Genomic DNA, 17,890 nt, shown 5'->3' with positions numbered 1-17,890 from the left:
TAAGATGCATATTCTTGGGCTTCACACTGGTCCTGATGAATCATATTTTCTAAAGGTTATCTCGGGACCCTCTTTTTAATAAATATCCCCTCCCCCTGAATTTTAATGTGCACAGTAACCATGAAGAGCCACTGCTCTAAGTAGCTAGGAGATGGAGAGGAACAGGAAGTGTGTGATTTACAGAATCATGAGGTAGAGCCTGTTATCCTCAGCAAAGGCCCCCTGGAATTGGGAAGGGAGTGGAATTTCCTCCACTGGAACCCCCGAAGTACTGTATCCTCAAGAACAAGGAGGGAGAGGCTGAGCTAGGGGAAGGCAGCGATGTGTGTGTGCGCGCTGGGGGAAGGGGTTGGCTGTGCAGCCTTAGCATTTTGAGCCTCCCCCTGTCATATTGTCCCTTTGTACCCAACAACCCAGCCTCCCCCCAAACCCCCGCTTCTAGGCTACAGACAACACTGTGTACAAACCACAGCAAATTTATTACTCAATATCCAGTGCCACATCATAGCACCACCCGGAGCCCTCACCTTCCCTCCCCATCTGGCCCCAAGGGTACACCCAAAATGGAAAAAACAAAAGTAAACCCAGATCCCTGCTCCTCCTCTGGAAATAGGGGCCTTAGCCCTGGAGGTCCCTTCCACAGGCTCCAGCAGGCAGGAGAGTGGACCCCTCCGTGCCCGGAGAGCGAGGCTCCAGGCTCCAACGACAGAGAGAACATGCAGGCAGGAGCAGGAGCAGAGGCCTGTGTCTGTGGGAGAGGAGGAGTGGGAGGGAAGGGCACTGCCTGAGGAGTCCGGGAATCTGGTCATCCCGGGATGCACGCGGGAGCTTCCGGGCAGCAGGGGCCGGCCCCTGGTTTGCTAGCGCTTCGACAGCTCATGGGACAGCCAGTCCAGCCCATCATACAGGCCTGTGCCTTGGGTGGCACAGGTGGCCTGGACGTACCACTGTGGGGAGAAGGAAGGAAAGGTCAGTAGCAGGGAAGACAAGGGGATACCTTTCCTCCTGGCCCCAGCCTGTGGCTCCCCTGGGAGAGGCAGGACCCTCACCGTGCGGCTGCGCAAGTGCTGCAGCCCCAGCTTGTCGGTCAGCTCGCTCACGGGCATGGCATTGGGCATGTCCTGCTTGTTGGCAAACACCAGCAGCACCGCATCCCGCAGCTCGTCTTCCTGCAGCTGAGAGAGACGAAGGGGATGGAATCTGGAGCCCTAGCAGGGTCTCCAGGCTTCCTCTTCCCTGCTGTGGAGGGAGCCCCCCCTTCTACCTTCCAGCATATTTGTGGGGAAGAATGTAATATTGTGCAGTCTGCTGCTGAACACAAGACGCAGAGTCATAAATCAGCTTGAGGCCATCTGGCCCGAAGTCCAGAGCCTTTTTCTAATGACTTGCCCTAGTCAAAGTGACAACATTTCCAAATGGAAAACCAAGAATGAAGAATGTAAGATGAAGTTTCTCTCCGCGACATATAATCCTCCTTTCCCTGCCAACTTCTCAGAGGCGAAGCTGTAAGAAATCAGTTTCCTGACAAGGAAAAAGTCAGTCCTATACTTTTCACCTGACTCAAATTCAAAACAGGGCGAGATACTCCTTGTGTCGGTGTCACAAAGAGAAACACGTTCAAGGCCTGTGAGGCATTTCCTGACTTTCACACTGGCACAGAGATCTCAGAGCTCTGCCTCCAAACCAGGGCTCAGTTCCCAGTGCTCTGGGGGCTCACCATCTTCTGGAGCTCATCAGCAGATTCCTGGACCCGCTCCCGGTCATTACTGTCCACTACGAAGATGAGGCCCTGGGTGGGAAGGAAGAAAGAAAGGGCGAGCAATTACTCCCACCTGGGACATACCCTAGTCTGGCTTTCTTCTTCCCATCTTTGTGTCCAAACCCTTCTCATCTAAACTTTCACAAGGCTCTGCAAACATCCTGGCACAAACTGGAGACACCCTGCCCGGGATACAGCCTCTGCCCTCAGGCAAGCAGTGTGGCTAGGAGAGGTGCAAGGGAACAGGGAAAGACTTGATGAGACTTAAATGAGGCAGCATGAGGGCGCCTGGCTGTTTCGGTCGGTAGTATGTGTGACTCTTGATCCTGGAGTTGAGTTGAAGCCCCACACTGTGGGTAAAGCTTACTTAAAAAAATAAAATAAAATAAAATAAATAGGGGCACCAGGGTAGCTTAGTTAGTTAAATGACCACTCTTGATTTTATGCTCAGGTCATGATCTCACCGCTCCTGAGTTTGAGCCCCTTGTCTGGCTCTGCACTGACAGCACGGGTCCTGCTTGGGATTCTCTCTCTCAAAATAAATAAATAAACTTAAAAAAAAAAAAAAGTAAATAAGACAGGATGGACCCAGAACCCTGCTTGTCAGGAGAGTGTAGGGTGGCTAAGTCTCAGAAGACTAATAATGCCAGTTCTGAAGGACGAGTAGAGGCAAGCCTACAAACACAGATAGAAGGAGGTGAAGGGTTTTTTTCCTGGCTTGGGGGCCCAGCCTAGGCCAACATCTCAGTCTTTGCAGTCCTAACACCTTTTCTCGTGGGGTTGGAGAGCCCCATCCCCACCTGAGTGTTCTGGAAGTAGTGTCGCCACAGAGGCCGAATCTTGTCCTGGCCTCCCACGTCCCAGACTGTGAAACAAATGTTCTTGTATTCCACTGTTTCCACATTGAAGCCTGGAGATAATTGGGGAAAAAAAAAAATGAAAACAAAGTCCTGAAAGAAAGGAACTCACTAAATCTATGTAGAGTCATCAGAGACCTAAAACCAGGAAACGATCAAGTCTGCTGGGAACAGAACCCCAGAGGACCTGCAGTCCACAGACCAGGCGGGGCTAGGTCACATTCACCCAGCCTCGGCACTATCCAGCAAGTAAAGGTAACTGTGACCCACTTCTCAGGTAGCCGTGTCTAGTGTCAGGGTCAGCCCCTGCACACAGATAAGGGCCTCAGGCAGAATCGCGAGCAGACCCAGAGAAGGCCTGCCGCCAGCCTCCCGCTCCTCCCGGCCTCGCCTCAGAACTCACCTATGGTGGGGATGGTGGTGACAATCTCCCCCAACTTCAGTTTGTACAGGATTGTGGTCTTGCCAGCTGCATCCAAGCCAACTGCAAAGGAGAGGGGCAGAGGGCTGGAGACGGGAGCGAGGGAGCCCTCTAGAGACCAGGGAAGGGGAGAGGCCAGGACAGCCGATGGAGACGGGGGCGAAGAGCCCCTGCGCCTGCAGGTGCGCGCTGTTATCTGCCTTCGAGGCCTTGAGGGCGGTCTGATGGTGAACACCAACTCCAGCCCCAAAGCGGGCGAGGGGCTGAAGAGGGCTAGTGGGTAAAGGGCATAAGAGGAGGGCCACGCTCCTTTTAAAAGTCGTCTCCAAGGGCGGAATCCTCCCTTCTTACCAGCCGGGCTGGGGCGTAGGGAGCTTCACCCCACCCAGGCCCGCAGCTCCCAAGCCCAGGCCCCGGGGTCGGCGCTGCAGACCGCGAACCGCCCGAGAACAGTGACCCCGAGGGGGGGTGGGGGTGGTTAGGAGGTGGGTGACTCAGGGTCAGAGACCAGACTGAGCCGGGATCGGAGGGATGCGGGGGCGGGAGGACTCCGCGGGGGCCGACGCTCCGGTCCGGGCCGCGCGCGCTTGATCAGCCTCACCCATGAGGATCCGCATCTGCTTCTTCCCGAAGATCCGCGAAAAGAGCGCGGACACGGTGAGGCCCATGGCGGGGCCGGGGGAGGGGGTGCGGGCACGGACGCGGGGTGCGGGCTGGAACCGGCCGGCTGCTGGGGGATGGGGCGCAGCAGCAGAAGGAGGAGGCTCCGCCGCCGCCTCCGCGCGTCCCGGCCCGCCCTACGTCATCGCGGGCCCGCCCCCGCCAGGGCCCCGCCCCCTCCCCGCCCCTTCCCCACCCCCAGGCTACCTCTCCGGCAAATTCTGAAGCTAAGCGAGTCTCCGCATCCTTGCTGAATCCGGCACCGGCTTTAAAGAGTGAAGGGTCTGGGTCTCTCCGTTTCAACAGCGCTGGCAGGTCTATGGCTGCTTCATGGCAGCCCGAGCGGGGTCGAGGAAAGTCTACAGTGCTCCACACGGCCCCCGACCCCTAGCTTAAGTGGCCGGCCTTTCGGCTTTGGTTTGTCGCGTCCAGCCCACCCTGCGCTCCGGTGTAGCTTTTGCGAATTAGCATTATCGACTGTATGCACCACCCTCCAAGGGGAGCGGAAGGTCGGTGCAAGTATCTTATTCCTCTATTTGGCCCTCTCAGCGCCCAGAGAGAGGCTTTGAACGTGGCAGGTGGTTCAAGTGACCCTAGAATCTCGAGAGGAGTGCGCCGGAGGTGGAAAAAGAAGGTGCCCTAGTGCTAGCTGGACTTCTTGGTTTTCCAATAAGCAGAACTTTCTCCTGCGTGCTGGAGAACTCCACCTTCGCCTCCATGGTTCCAGACACAACACCTTTCAGTTGATCCACGCAGCTTTTCTGAAGCTTCTTTACTTTCCCACAGACCTGAGAACCCGGATTTTTAATGCACACCTATCCAGGATTTTATGAGACTCTTGTGGCCCTAGACTCCAAGAGCTTCAGAAGTAATTTCCCCACTCAGCAACAGAGGGGAAATAGCAGGAAAGGAATTTAAGTTTCTTCTATGAGAGAGGCTGGGTCAGTGCCTGGCACATAATATATGCTTAGCAAATATGATACTTGCTGGTTTGAACGGACTAAAAGGATGCTCACTGGAGCAAGGACAAGCGATTTGAAACTGGATTGCCAGTTGGCTTCTGGAATCAGTTGCTTATGAACTGGACATGGTGAGGTGAGCTGAGAATCAGAGAACCTTCATTAATTCACCTATTCTACAAATATTGAATGCCTACTATGTACCATTGTTCCAGGTCTCAGTTCAAATATCAACCCCCGCGCCCCCCTTTTGAGGGTTTGGCTTCAACAATCCTCATAACTTGTTATTTTCTGTAAAAGGAGACCAATATCTGCCCTATCTCATGAGGTGATGGTGAATATTAAAATTATGAGACTATCTGAATGTTCTGTATGTTTCAGGTGGATGTTATCTGGGCCACTAAGAAATTGGGTCCGAAAATACCTCCAGGGTCTGCCCCAAACTGACCTGAAAAGTCTGTAAAGAGAATACACTTTGGGCACCAGGTAGGAGTGAGTCTAAGACTTTCCTTTACTCTTTAGCCATATACTTGCATTCCTAAGAAGGCTTTTTACAAGCTTTGAAGAGTGCATTTAAAAGAGTTCCAATATAATAACACAACTAGAACTGACTGAGTCAGGTCAGTTTTACATCTTGAACTTATTTATTTATGAGGGGGTAGGGGCAGAGAGAGAGGAAGAGAGAGAATCCCAAGAAGGCTCTGCATTGTCAGCACAGAGACGGATGCAGAGCCTGATCTCACCAATGGTGAGATCTCGACCGGAGCTGAAATCAGGAATCAGATGATTAGCCGACTGAGGCACCCCAATCTTTAGCTCTTTTAATTAGACTCTTTTTTCTCCATCCCTGTTGTCATTGCCCTATTTCACTATCATCTCTTCCTCAGGACAGAAATAGCCTCCTTACCAGTCTCCTGCCCCTTGGTATCTTTACCCCGTCATACAAGTCTTGATGATGCTACTCAATATTAAAATCCTTTAGTGTCTTAGCACTCAAGATAAAAATTGAAATGCCTTGGGGTGCCTGGGTGGCTCAGTCGGTTGAGTGTCTGACTTCGGCTCAGGTAATGATCTCAGAGTTTGTGGGTGCGAGGCCCATGTGTGGCTCTGCTCTGACAGCTTAGAGCCTGGAGCCTGCTTCAGATTCTGTGTCTCCCTCTGCCTCTTTGTCCCTCCACTACTTGTTCTCTCTCTTTCTCTCAAAAAGTAAATAAACATTAAAAAAATTAAAACAAATTAAAAAATGCCTTAATTTAGGTACCTATCTATTGGGCCAGCCCCATCTATTGCCACCTCCTTCACCCTAAGCTACGGCCATGAAGTGATTCTCAATGCTTCCTGGGTGAGCCAGGCTCTCTGATGCCCTAGGAGTCCTTGCAATCATTTTCCTCTGCCTGGAATGCTTGTTTCCCTCATCTTTCGTTAGATCACTACACATGCTTCAACAACCCAAGTATTTTCCGAGAACCTTCTCTTCTTCCTCTAGACAGGCCTCCCTCCTAACTCCCATACCACTTTGAATAAACCCAAACATACAGTCATGAGAGCAGGACTTGTGTTTGCACCTCTGGTTTTTCATTAGATGGGGGATCCGTGAGGGCAGAAACTTGTCTCTTCATGGTAATCACCAGGAGCAGCGTTTGGTATGTTGAGAGTTGGACAGATATAGATAGAATTCCTAGCTGTGTGACCTTGGGCATGTTATTTAGCCTCTGTGTCTCATGTCTGCACCCACTGAGCAGAACAATTGTAAGGGCTAAATACCAAAACTCTTGCGAAGGTCCTGAAATATACTTGGCACATAGGATGGAGGTCTTGGCTATAGGGTGCCGTCTACATGTATTTGTTGAATCAACACAACAGAACTCAGGAAGGGTGCTAATAATTATACTAGATGCCTAGGAGTTGCCAAAACTGTCCCGTCAAGGGTTGAAGTTTTCGTGTTCTAAAAGGGAGTCTTAATTGTTAATCTTTAGAGACAAAGGTGTTGAGCCGCAAATGCGGGGACACGTCGCTCATCCGGGTGTTTGGTAAGGACTTAGTGCCATGTTGCCCACTCTCTCTCGCTCATCGTAATCCTAGGGTACTCCACCAAACCATAATCACTCCCGAGTTTTTGACTTCGCGGGCCCTGCGTTCAAAGCGCAGCTACGCTCTGAACCGGCTCTCTCCCACTCCCCCGGCGAAATTGCCCCACCCACCTCGCGCCCACTAGGGGCGGAACCTGATGCGTCGCGGTGTCGTCACTTCCAGCGGACCCGGAAGCGTCGTTCTCGGGCAGCTCTACTTAGGAAGTCTTGATGGGGTTACGTTCGGTTTAAACTCTTGGCCGATCGTGGGCTGAGGGCCGTCTGGGACTGCTGTGACCCGGGCAAGCAAGGAGCTCGGAGCAGCCTCTGAGACAGTACTGGCGAGCCCTCGCCGTGTGCTGCTCTCGTCCCGGCGTCGCCCCGCCTCTAAGGTAGGACCCGCCCCCGCCCTCGGTGCCTGGGACCTGGCGGGCGCTTCTGCTAGGCTGCACGGTACCCGGCATCCGGTCTCGGACAGCTAGGAGGAGCGGGCGTGCGGCTGTGGGGACAAGTCTCTTTTTGTAGTTTACTGTCCCCGCCAGGGTCTTCGCGACCCTCTTCTGAGCTGCCAGAACGCTGACGTCGAGTAACCCGTTCTGAACATGGAGAAGTTTGGGATGAATTTCGGGGGCGGACCGAGCAAGAAGGACCTGTTGGAAACCATTGAGACGCAGAAGAAGCAGCTTCTCCAGTACCAGGCACGTCTCAAGGATGTGGTCCGTGCCTATAAAAGCTTACTGAAAGAGAAGGAGGCTCTAGAGGCCAGCATTAAGGTGCTGTCGGTATCCCATGAGGCGGATGTGGGCCTCACAGGTGTCCAGCCTCCAGGCCTCACTTTTCCTGACTCTGTAGATGACCGATGCTCCACTCACAGCGAGGATAGCACTGGGACCGCCACCAGCTTGGATACTGCGGCCAGTCTCACCAGCACCAAGGGTGAGTTTGGGGTAGAGGATGACAGACTGGCTCGTGGACCACCACCTCCAAAGTCTGAAGAGGCCAACGGGTCGGAGAGTGGCGTCAGCAGTAGCAGTGGGGATGGGCCGTCTGGGGGTGGGGAAGTGGACAAACGACTGCACCAGCTGAAGACTCAGTTGGCTACTTTGACCAGCTCTTTGGCTACAGTCACCCAGGAGAAGTCTCGCATGGAAGCGTCTTACCTGGCAGACAAGAAGAAGATGAAACAGGACTTAGAGGATGCCAGTAAAAAGGCAGAGGAGGAGAGGGGCCGTCTGGAGGGAGAATTGAAGGGGCTGCAGGACCAGATTGCAGAAACCAAAGCCCGGCTTATCACCCAGCAGCATGATCGGGCCCAAGAGCAGAGTGATCATGCCTTGATGCTTCGTGAGCTCCAGAAACTGCTGCAGGAGGAGAGGACCCAGCGCCAGGACTTGGAGCTTCGGCTAGAAGAGACCCGAGAAGCCCTGGCGGGGCGGGCATATGCAGCTGGTCAGATGGAAGGGTTCGAACTGCAGACCAAGCAGCTGACCCGTGAGGTGGAGGACTTGAAAGGTGAGCTGCAGGCTCTTCGAGATGAGAAGAATCGGCCTGACCCTCGGCTGCAGGAGCTTCAGGAAGAGGCCGCCTTCCTGAAGAGCCATTTCCAGGCTCAGTTGCAGCAGGAAATGAGGAAGGTAATTATTGCTCCAAACATTAGTCAGTTAGCCTGGAGTGGGAAATATTAGGGTATTTTCCTCTTTGGTAATTAGAACCAAGGGGCTGTGCTGTCAGGTTTTGATGCCATTCAGAAGGTTCCACCTTGAGCCCTGGGACATCTGTTCTGTGTGGTGTTGACAGTGTCCACAGAATGTGCTTCCAACAGGATGTGGGGTTTCTCAGTGTAGGCTGGTTTGGAGCCAGACACCTCTGAACCTCTGGGCATTGGCGTCTTCCCAGCCCTGCTCTGTGAAGCAGTGTCGTGGCAGCCATGCAGTGAAAGGTAGTGTGTCTACCATAGGTATATGCCTATATTTAGATAGGCCGTGGTGTATGCCTATAGGGAGGGGAGGCGGGGCAAAAGGAATTTTTGCAGAAGTCACCTCTTGTAATTGCTTCCGGTCAATTTGCCTGTTCTGGAAAGGTGTGCCATTTTACAGTGCTTCTTTCAGTGTGGAGAGAGAGAGAGAGATCCAACTGAGTTTTGAACTGCGGGAATATTGGGAGAGGAAAAGAATGTCCTGTGATTTCTTAGTAGGATCTGGGGAAGCAGATGATAAACAAAAGTCACACACTTCATGTGCGAGCTTGGTGTATGATGGGGGAAAGTGGAGGCACTAAAGCAGAACAACAGCAGATACACAGAGGTTCTTAATACTGTTTGGTTTATTGTTGGGATGAGCACTGGGTGTTGTATGGAAACCAATTTGACAGCAAATTATATTAAAAAAAATACTGTTTGGTAGAATGTATCTCTGGCAGCAGAACCCAGGCAGGTTATAGGAACTTTGGTTAGCTTCTGCATCAACAGAAAAATCCCCGGTTCCCATTCTTGCCAGGCCATTCCCATCCTATGACCCTTTTGCTCCCTTCTCTTGCTTTCTCAAAGATTGCCATAGGGCTTTGTGACTTTTCTGGATGCGTTTCCATCTGCTCCGTTGTTTTCCAGACAGCCCTTGCAGAAGATCAACTACGCCAGCAATCTCAGGTGGAAGAACAGAGGGTGGCGGCCCTGGAGAATCAAATATCCGAGGTGTCGGAACTGCTGGGCACCTATGAGAAAGCCAAGCAGAAGGACCAGCTGGCCATCCAGAAGCTAAAGGAGCGCATTCTGCAGCTGGACCTGGAGAACAAGACCCTGGCTCTGGCAGCCTCCAGCCGGTCCCCTCTCGACGGCCATGGAGAAGAGTCCAGTCTGGATGTCAATGTCCTGAAGGATAAGATGGAGAAGCTGAAGAGGCTGCTGCAGGTTGCAGCCAGAAAAAGCCAGGTGACCCTGGATGTGGAGAAGCTCTGTGACCTGGAGATAATGCCCAGCTCAGAGGCTGCCGACGGGGAGAAGGCCTCTGTGCTCTACTACCAACAGGAGCTGAAACAGCTGAAGGAGGAGTTCGAGAGGTACAAGATGAGGGCCCAGGTCGTCCTCAAGAGCAAGAACACCAAAGACGGTAATCTGGCCAAGGAGCTGGAGGAAGCCCAGGAACAGCTTGCAGAACTGAAGGAGAAGTATATCTCCCTGCGGCTGTCCTGCGAGGAGCTCGAGCGCCAGCACCAGCAGGAGGCTGAGGACTGGAAGCAGGAGCTGGCCCGGCTGCAGCACCTCCACCGGCAGGAGCTGGAGCGCAGCCAGCTGGACTTCCGGGACCGCACGCTGAAGCTGGAGGAGGAGCTGCACAAGCAGCGGGACCGGGCCCTGGCCGTGCTGGCCGAGAAGGACTTGGAGCTGGAGCAGCTGCGCTCTGTGGCCCTGTCCTGTGGGCTGCCAGGGCGCAGGAGCCCCGTGGGTGGCGGGGGGCCCGGGGACCCGGCTGACGCGTCTTCCCCAGACAGCCTGACCCAGGCGCTGCAGCTGGCTGCGGCCAATGAGCCCACTTTCTTCCTGTATGCCGAGCAGTTGGCCCGCAAGGAGGTGGAGATCACATCGCTGAGGAAGCAGAGACACAGGCTGGAGGTCGAGGTGCATCAGCTGCAGGACCGGCTGCTGGAGGAGGGGGAGCGCCATCGCGAGGAGGTAGGAGCGCTGCAGAGCCACATCGAGAAGAATATCAGGGACCAGAGTAGGGAGGGAGCCAACCTGGAGTACCTCAAAAACATCATCTACCGCTTCCTGACCTTGCCTGACACCCTGGGCCGCCAGCAGACGCTCACGGCCATCCTGACTATCTTGCATTTCAGTCCAGAGGAGAAACAAGTGATAATGCGTCTCCCAACCAGTGGTAGCTGGTGGCCTTCTGGCAAGAGATGATGCCATTTTCACTGACTCCTGAAATTTCTGTGCCTCTTGCGTGGGAAGGGACAGACTGGTTTCTGCTGCCTCTTCTCTTACATTATCATTTTTTTCTTCACTGTGTATTGAAATGGGAGAGTCTTAATTGTGGGACGGGATTTTTCTGCCAAATGCCATTAATGCCACATTATCCTGGGGCCCTAGAGATACTGGAAGAGTCCCAACATCTTGGGGTGGTGTATTTGTGAGGGGAAGAGGGGGCGAGAGATGAAGGTTGAGAAGTGCCAAAGTTGGGGAAGTGGTGAGAATCTTTTAAAATAAGACTTTTTGTTTGAGTATTATGCTCCTAGCGCAGAACCAGGAGTAAATGTGACTCCAAAGGGAGTTCAGTTATTTCTAAACACTCTCGGGACCAGCCCTTTACTCCCCATCTCATCACAATCGGAGTCTGGTCCACCGCTGCCCCAATTTTCTGGGGACGTAAATCCAGGCTGGAGAGGGATCAAGAAGTTTCAGATAGTGACAGTCCACTATTATCCACACATTCTTCAGTCCTGGAACTGGGAGGCTTGGTCTAGTTGGGACTGGATAACGACCTAATCTGGACAAAACACATCACTGTGACCATCCTGTAGGGGGCGCTGAGCACCACTTCGGTCTTAGGGATTTCCTGAGTAGCCTGCTTTTGCCCTGGATAGGGATATGTTAGGTCTCTCACATTTGACCCTGCCTTAACCTGTCTGCCTAAGAGTGGGCTGAGATGAATGACTTTGCTGTCTTTTCCTCAGCGTTGAACTTTGATTAAGAAAAAAACCCAAGCTTCTTATGAGAGTGGTCAGATTGGGAAACTCTGACCCTGTCTGGATACAAAGAAATAGCTCAGAGATTTACAGCCTCCCCCCTCCCCAGCTGTTTCTGCCCTTATAGGACAGGGAAGAGGAGGGGGATTTGCTGATTCCAGAAGATTGCTGTGACTCTCACAGGAAAGTGGTGGAAATTCAGCCAAGGGCCTGGAGTGCTTGCTGCCCCGTGGATAGCATTCTGGCTAAATCTCCATGTCCCTGCAGCCAGGGTGTTCATGGGTTACTGTCACCAGGGTATTTTGCCTCTAGGGGTTAATATAGTTACAGTACACACTCCTTGTCTTTCCTACATGCGTCACTATAATTTTCCCTCCTTCCTGCAATTTTTTATATTTGGTCTTGTGTAAGTAGGTTTATTCTGCACTTCAGGAAAGGGGGCTTCAGGCATCTGGAAAGGGGGAACTCAGAAAAGTTGGGCTCAAACAGTATCAGTTCCCCTATTTTTTCCTTTCCCCATCTTCTCTTGCTGGTTATAGAGATCTTTGGACCCCAAAGACCGGTGCTTTGCCACTGACCGGACTAATGTATATCCTTCTCTTATGTCATCATAGAGATCTGCTTTGTGAGGGTTTGGGATGCAGGAGACTTTGATGAAATGTTCTGATTGGGAGGCTGGGTGACCTGCACTATCTATAAACAGCAGACTTAATGAAACATGCAATGTGTCCAAGTGATAAACTGTGGAATCATTAAATCTGAACAACCTGACCTGTGTGCTTTCTTAATGGTATACACACACACACACACACACACACACACACACACACACACACACAGAGTGAATGTAAATAGTGAATGAAAAGGATGGAAATAACATGTCTCCATGCTTTACCTCAATTACAAAACACATTTTTTAGCCTGGAATTACGGGTGTTTGTGTGTAAGCAGCCACACTGGAAAAAGCTTTTTCATGGGTTTAGTGGGCAGGCTTAAAACTTCCATAATTACTGCTTGAAACTTTTTAGAGTTAATCCGTTTATTGAATGCTTTATTATGCTTCAAGTTAGGGTTCATGGTATCCTGGGAACGTTTCTCAGGATTGCAAGCTAAAGTAAATCATCATCGTCATCTTTTAATTGATCCCCTTAAACGTAGCCTATATTCTGGTTGCTCTCTCTGGTGGTTTTGGACAGCATAGAAAGATCCATAGTCCCAGCTGCTTTCCTAGGACTAGTAATTCCGAGGCTTTTGACTTTTGAGTAGATACCACATGGGGAAAGAAGCAAGTCAAGTTTTGATTAATAATTAAAAAATAATTTTTTAATGTTTATTCATTTTTGAGAGACAGAGCACAGTAGTGTGGGTCAGAGAGAGAGGATCTGGAGATCCTCTGAAGAGAATCTGAAGCATGGTCCAGGCTCTGAGCTGTCAGCACAGAGCCTGATGCGAGGCTCGAACTCACGAACCGTGAGATCATGACCTGAGCTGAAGTCGGACGCTTAACCAACTGAGCCACCCAGGCGCCCCTCTGATTAATAATTTTTAAAGTATTAATATTCATAAGCCTGTGAATGCTCCCAACTGAAATGGAAAAAGCTTGCTCCCTTCCTACCCTTAAGAAGAAGTTCATTGTCTTCCCACATTTTCCTCCCAAATATGTTTTCCAATTACTTGACTGGTTTTCTGGTGCTAGATACTCTAAGGAAAGGGAGAGAGAAAAAGAACTGAGATCAGATACAGAGAAAAATGAGTTTTCTCTTGGTCTCAGTTCCAGAATATTAGTGCACGAGGTGTGTCAATAAAGTAAGGAGACAACCTTACTTTCATTTATTATCACACAAATCAGGAGGATTGCTGAGAATAGATGCAGGGAGAAGGGCAGGAAGGCAAGCTGATGATTCTAAGGCTTTCTGCTTTCCTTTTTTTTCCTCTTCTCTTGTTGGGTACCTCCCTTCTGGGAAAAAAAATCGCCATATAATCACACCCTGGATGTAAGTCCCCCTCTCTTACCCAGTACTCTAAGGCTCTTGGCCTTGTGTTGAGAAGCTGCCACTATAGGATTGTGTTTGCTCACTCTCGCCAACTGCCAGCACCACGTCGAGCCATTGACCCCTGTTACGCCACACACGTGTTGTTACCCTCCATTTTACAGATCAGGAGAGTGGCTGAGATGTTAAATTTGTCCAAGACAATGTAAATGGTGTGAATGCCTGAACCAGGTCAGGTTACCCAATGCCTATTTAATCTGGGTGTGTTCCTGTCTTCTCAGGACTTGGGAGGGTCAAGGCCTGTCTCCACAGATGACTACTAGGGATGGAGAGACTGACCTCTAGGTTGAACTGGGCTGGTTCAAATGGAGAGATAATCTCCAGCTATAAATTGCAGCCAAGAAAATTTGCTATGCTGTAGAATTAAACAGGCAACATTGGTTCTTTATAAAAAGCCCTAAAAGCTGCCCTGTTCCCCAGGTTCTAGACGACAGCTAATATTTAGGACTCAGAGCACTCTAACAAAGCAAAAGGAGGGCTGAGTACCAGCTGTTGCCCTGGTGGGCTCCAACTATAGCCTCTTGTAAAGCTGGGGACACAGCTTGGGGAATTAAAAATAGAGCCCTAACGAATGGGTCACTTTACCTCATCTTCAATCCCCTTTGCCTCCTCTCTGTTTTCGGGGGCCTTGCTAGGCAGCCTTACTTCAGGCTGATGGTTTTGGAGCAAAGAACTAGGTTCACACATTCTGGGTGGAAGTCTCAATCCAATCTCCTGCCGGTTCTGTGACCTTAATAAATTAATCTTCCTGAACTTAATTTTCTTAACATGGGGATAATAATACCTTTTCAGGGTTTTTTCCTCATCTTAGAGAAAAATTAAGTAAGTAAAGAACCAGCATAGTACGTACCCAAAACAAAGTAGGTTCTAAACCGTGTTAGATTCTTTTTTCCCAAGAGTATTTAGGTGGCAGAATGGAAGTTAGACTGAGCTCTCTGGATTTGAGTCTAGTGATTCTTAGCCACAAATGTTGCTGTAAGCAAAAAGAAATAACAATGGCCTTTTGTGGAGTGCCTGCTACAAAGCAGACTGCTAGCATTTTCCTACATTACTTTACTTAATTACCACAACAATCTTGTGAAGCATATCTATTTTGCAAATGAAGGCATGGAGGCTTGGCAAAATAAAATGAATTGCCAAAGGCCCAGGGCTAGTAATGACAGACTCAGGATTTAAACACGTGTGGCCCGGTCTCTGTCTGTTCTGTGTCCCAGCAGAGGGCAACGGGGAAATACTGGAAATGTGTGGCTCGCTGAGAAATTTAGGGGGCTGTGTTTCTGGAGGCAGGGGAGAAGGGTCACCCTCTCTGCACTGGCAAGTGACTGTCTTCTAATTTCTTAGAAGCCTCATTCTAGCCCCGCAACGGAGCCCTTTCACCCCGAAAATCATGAAATGGGCTTGTGTGTTACAACTCAGTTTTATGTGAGTTTGGGTAGTGACGGCCTGTTTTTCCTGGGACCCTGATCTCCTGGATAACCCAAATGTCAAAGGTTCTGACAACCCACAGTGCAGGGAGCCCCAAAAAGCAAAAGCCATCAAGGGGCTAATGACCCACCTAACGTGGCAAACTCTCTTTTCACTTAAAAAAATTTTTTTATGTTTATTGATTTTTGAAAGACAGAGACAGAGCACAAGCAGGGGTGGAGCGGAGAGAGAGGGGGACACAGAATCCGAAGCAGGCCCTAGGCTCTGAGCTGTCAACACAAGTCCCGACGTGGGGCTTGAACTCACAAACGGTGAGATCATGACCTGAGCCGAAGCCGGATGCTCAACCGACTGAGCCATCCAGGTGCCCCTCTGTCTTTTCACTTTAGCAGGTAGACCTTCTCTGGTTCCCTGTACATTTGTCTGTCCCTATAGGCTCTGGACAAGGGACCAAATGTTCCCTTTCATGTTTGAGAGTATGACTCTGAAGACTGACACCACTTCATACAAATGTTACTTTTTTAAAATGTTTTATTTGTTTTTGAGAGAGAATGAGAGAGAGCGAGGACGAGTAGGGGAGGGTCAGAGAGAGAGGGAGACAGAGGATCTAAAGTGGGCTCCACGCTGACAGCAGAGAGAGCACTATGCGGGGCTCCAACTCGCACACCCTGAGATCATGACCTGAGCTGAAGTCAGACTTTCAACCGACTGAGCCACCCAGGAGCCCCTATACAAATATTACTTTTTATTAAAAAAAATTTTTTTAAGTTTGTTTTTGAGAGAGAGATTCAAAGTGCAAGCAGGGGAAGGGCAGAGAGAGAGGGAGACAGAATCTGAAGCAGGCTCCAGGCTCTGAGCTGTCAGCACAAGAGCCCAACACAGGACTCAAACCCATGAATAGTGGGATCATGACCTGAGCCAAAGTCGGCTGCTTAACTGACTGAGCCACCCAGACGCCCCTACAAACATTACTTTTTAAATGTAGATTACACATAAATTTTTTTTATTAACCGGGGCTGTGCTGTCCACTCTCAAAATATTTTGGAGGTTAGTATTTAGAGTAAAGCCCATTGTCTTTTTAGCACCCTGGGACTCAAATTCTTTGAAAGAGTAAGCTAGGAAAGGCTGAGGACGACTCCTGAAAGAGATAAAAACAGCATGCCGATTCTGTTGTCACCTGTCTTTGGGACCCTGGGGCCTTTGCAACTCACTCTTTTTAATCTGTTAGAGAAGAAGCAATGCATTTACATAGTTTTTCAGTTATTCTAATGATCAAACCAAACAATGCGTTGCAAGTTCTTGGAAAAGTATAAAGTACTATAAATTGCAGTTAATATTAATGTCTGACATTTTTTACACTAGATAACACAATGCAATGATAAATTAACTACATGTTGGTGAAGTGTCACCCACCCCCCAGCCTGGCTCCCCCATCCCACTGTCTCCCTAAGAAATACAGTCACATTCTCAAAAGGATGAAGTGGGGGACAATATTAATATAAGTACTGATTTGCTACTGTTGCCATAACAAATTACCACAAACTTAGTGACTTCAAAATAACACAAATTATTATTTACCAGTTCTGGAGGTCACAAGTCTGAGAGGTGTCTCCCTGAAGTAAAATCAAGGTGTCCACAGGCCTCCATCCCATTCTGGAGGCTCAAGGGAGAATCTGTTTCCTTGCCTCTTCCAGCTTCTAGAGGCTGCCTGTATCCCTTTTCTCATGGTCCCCTTTTTCCATCTTCAAAGCCAGTGATGTTACATTTCTCTGTGCCTTTCTCCCATAGTCTCTTCTGCCTCTTCTACTCTTGATTGGCCTTGTGATTGCATTAGGCCCATTGGAATAACCAGGATGGTCTCCCTATTTTAATTCCCCTTTGCCATGTAACCTAACAGGCTCTGGAAATTAGAACATGAACATCTGTGGGGGGACATTATTCTGCCGACCACAGTATATATTTGATAAGTATTTTATCTGAAAATAATATTAGCAAAAGCAAAAATGGAAAATCAAAACTCTCTCTAACTTCTTGGTAATAAAGCCTTCCAGGACTACTGGATAATTCCTAGTGATATTCTTTTTCATGGGAAACCAGCAACACCTAGTGTCTCCCCGAATAAATTTCAACAGAAAACATAAAGCTTCCTGTAATTAAAAATAGACTAGAAGGTACAGCTCAGTGACTGGTGGTGGAGAAAGGAAATTCTCATGACTTCATAAAGGGAAAAGGCTGGTGATTCTCTCTTCTATCTGTTCTTTAGACCTAGTTGTGAGCCCCCACATCCATGCAGACATCCAGAAGTATTTAAATTAATTCTGTTTGGGGCATGGCACAATATTGGGTTCTGTGATTGATGGAGAAAGATAAGAACACGATCCCCATCCTCAAATTGCTTCCAGTCTTACTGGGCAGACAAGCCACACGCTGGCAATAAAAGCATATATATGTACCCATTTACTCATAGATATGTACCCACTAGAGACTTAATGGCCAAGGGTACCAGTTATGATTAGGTTTAGTTGTACATATATCAAAACCCGAAAGAACACTGGCTTAAATCCCGGAGAAATTCACTTTCTGTTCTTGTGAAATAATTGGTATAGTCACTGGCATCACCCCAAAAAGTTAAACATAGAGTCACCACAGGACCCAGCAGTTGCACAGCTAAATACACATCCAAGAGAATTGAAAACACACTTCCATACAAAAACTTTTACACTAATGCCTATTAACACATATAATAGCCAGAAAGTGGAAATGACACAAAGGTCCACCAACTGACAAATGGGTAAACAATGTGATCTCTCTATACAATGGAATATTATTCAACCATAAAAAGGAATGAAGTACTGATACATGCCACAATGTGGAAGAACCTGGAAAACATTATGCTCACTGGAAGAATCCAAACACAGAAGGCCACATAGTGTATGATTCTATTTATATGAAATGTCCAGGACAGGTAAATCCATAGAGACAGAAAACAGATTAGTGGTTGCCAGC

At 49.4% G+C, this 17,890-nt stretch overlaps 2 protein-coding genes across 2 annotated transcripts; one reads left to right on the top strand and one right to left on the bottom strand.

Annotated features, from left to right (window-relative positions):
- Window positions 1-460: 460 nt before the first annotated feature.
- On the bottom strand, window positions 461-3,784 carry ARF5 (ADP ribosylation factor 5). Its single transcript, XM_047097112.1, has 6 exons — window positions 3,639-3,784; window positions 3,020-3,100; window positions 2,560-2,669; window positions 1,718-1,789; window positions 1,050-1,175; window positions 461-947 (listed from the first exon to the last, which is right to left on the bottom strand). Exons 1-6 carry the CDS (start codon window positions 3,703-3,705, stop codon window positions 861-863), a joined length of 543 nt encoding a protein of 180 aa, XP_046953068.1. The 5' UTR covers window positions 3,706-3,784; the 3' UTR covers window positions 461-860.
- A 3,149-nt stretch (window positions 3,785-6,933) lies between these two features.
- GCC1 (GRIP and coiled-coil domain containing 1) lies at window positions 6,934-12,179 on the top strand. The gene is made up of 2 exons (XM_047096736.1): window positions 6,934-8,359; window positions 9,331-12,179. The coding sequence occupies exons 1-2, from the start codon at window positions 7,328-7,330 to the stop codon at window positions 10,624-10,626; spliced, it is 2,328 nt and encodes a 775-aa protein (XP_046952692.1). The 5' UTR covers window positions 6,934-7,327; the 3' UTR covers window positions 10,627-12,179.
- Window positions 12,180-17,890: the final 5,711 nt, after the last annotated feature.

The sequence above is a fragment of the Lynx rufus genome, unplaced genomic scaffold (genome assembly GCF_022079265.1).
Source record: "Lynx rufus isolate CCGP_SWC_20201006 ecotype Redwood Valley unplaced genomic scaffold, mLynRuf1.p SCAF_4, whole genome shotgun sequence".
Lineage (NCBI taxonomy): Eukaryota > Metazoa > Chordata > Mammalia > Carnivora > Felidae > Lynx > Lynx rufus.
This window is presented reverse-complemented; position numbering and strand designations above follow the sequence as displayed.

Coding starts and splice junctions, on each gene's coding strand:
- ARF5 (XM_047097112.1), bottom strand. CDS start 3,705: ATGGGCCTCACCGTGTCCGCGCTCTTTTCGCGGATCTTCGGGAAGAAG. Junction 3,101..3,638: donor GCAGATGCGGATCCTCATGG/GTGAGGCTGATC, acceptor TCTCCTTTGCAG/TTGGCTTGGATGCAGCTGGC. Junction 1,790..2,559: donor ACTACTTCCAGAACACTCAG/GTGGGGATGGGG, acceptor CTTCCCACCCAG/GGCCTCATCTTCGTAGTGGA.
- GCC1 (XM_047096736.1), top strand. CDS start 7,328: ATGGAGAAGTTTGGGATGAATTTCGGGGGCGGACCGAGCAAGAAGGAC. Junction 8,360..9,330: donor TGCAGCAGGAAATGAGGAAG/GTAATTATTGCT, acceptor GTTGTTTTCCAG/ACAGCCCTTGCAGAAGATCA.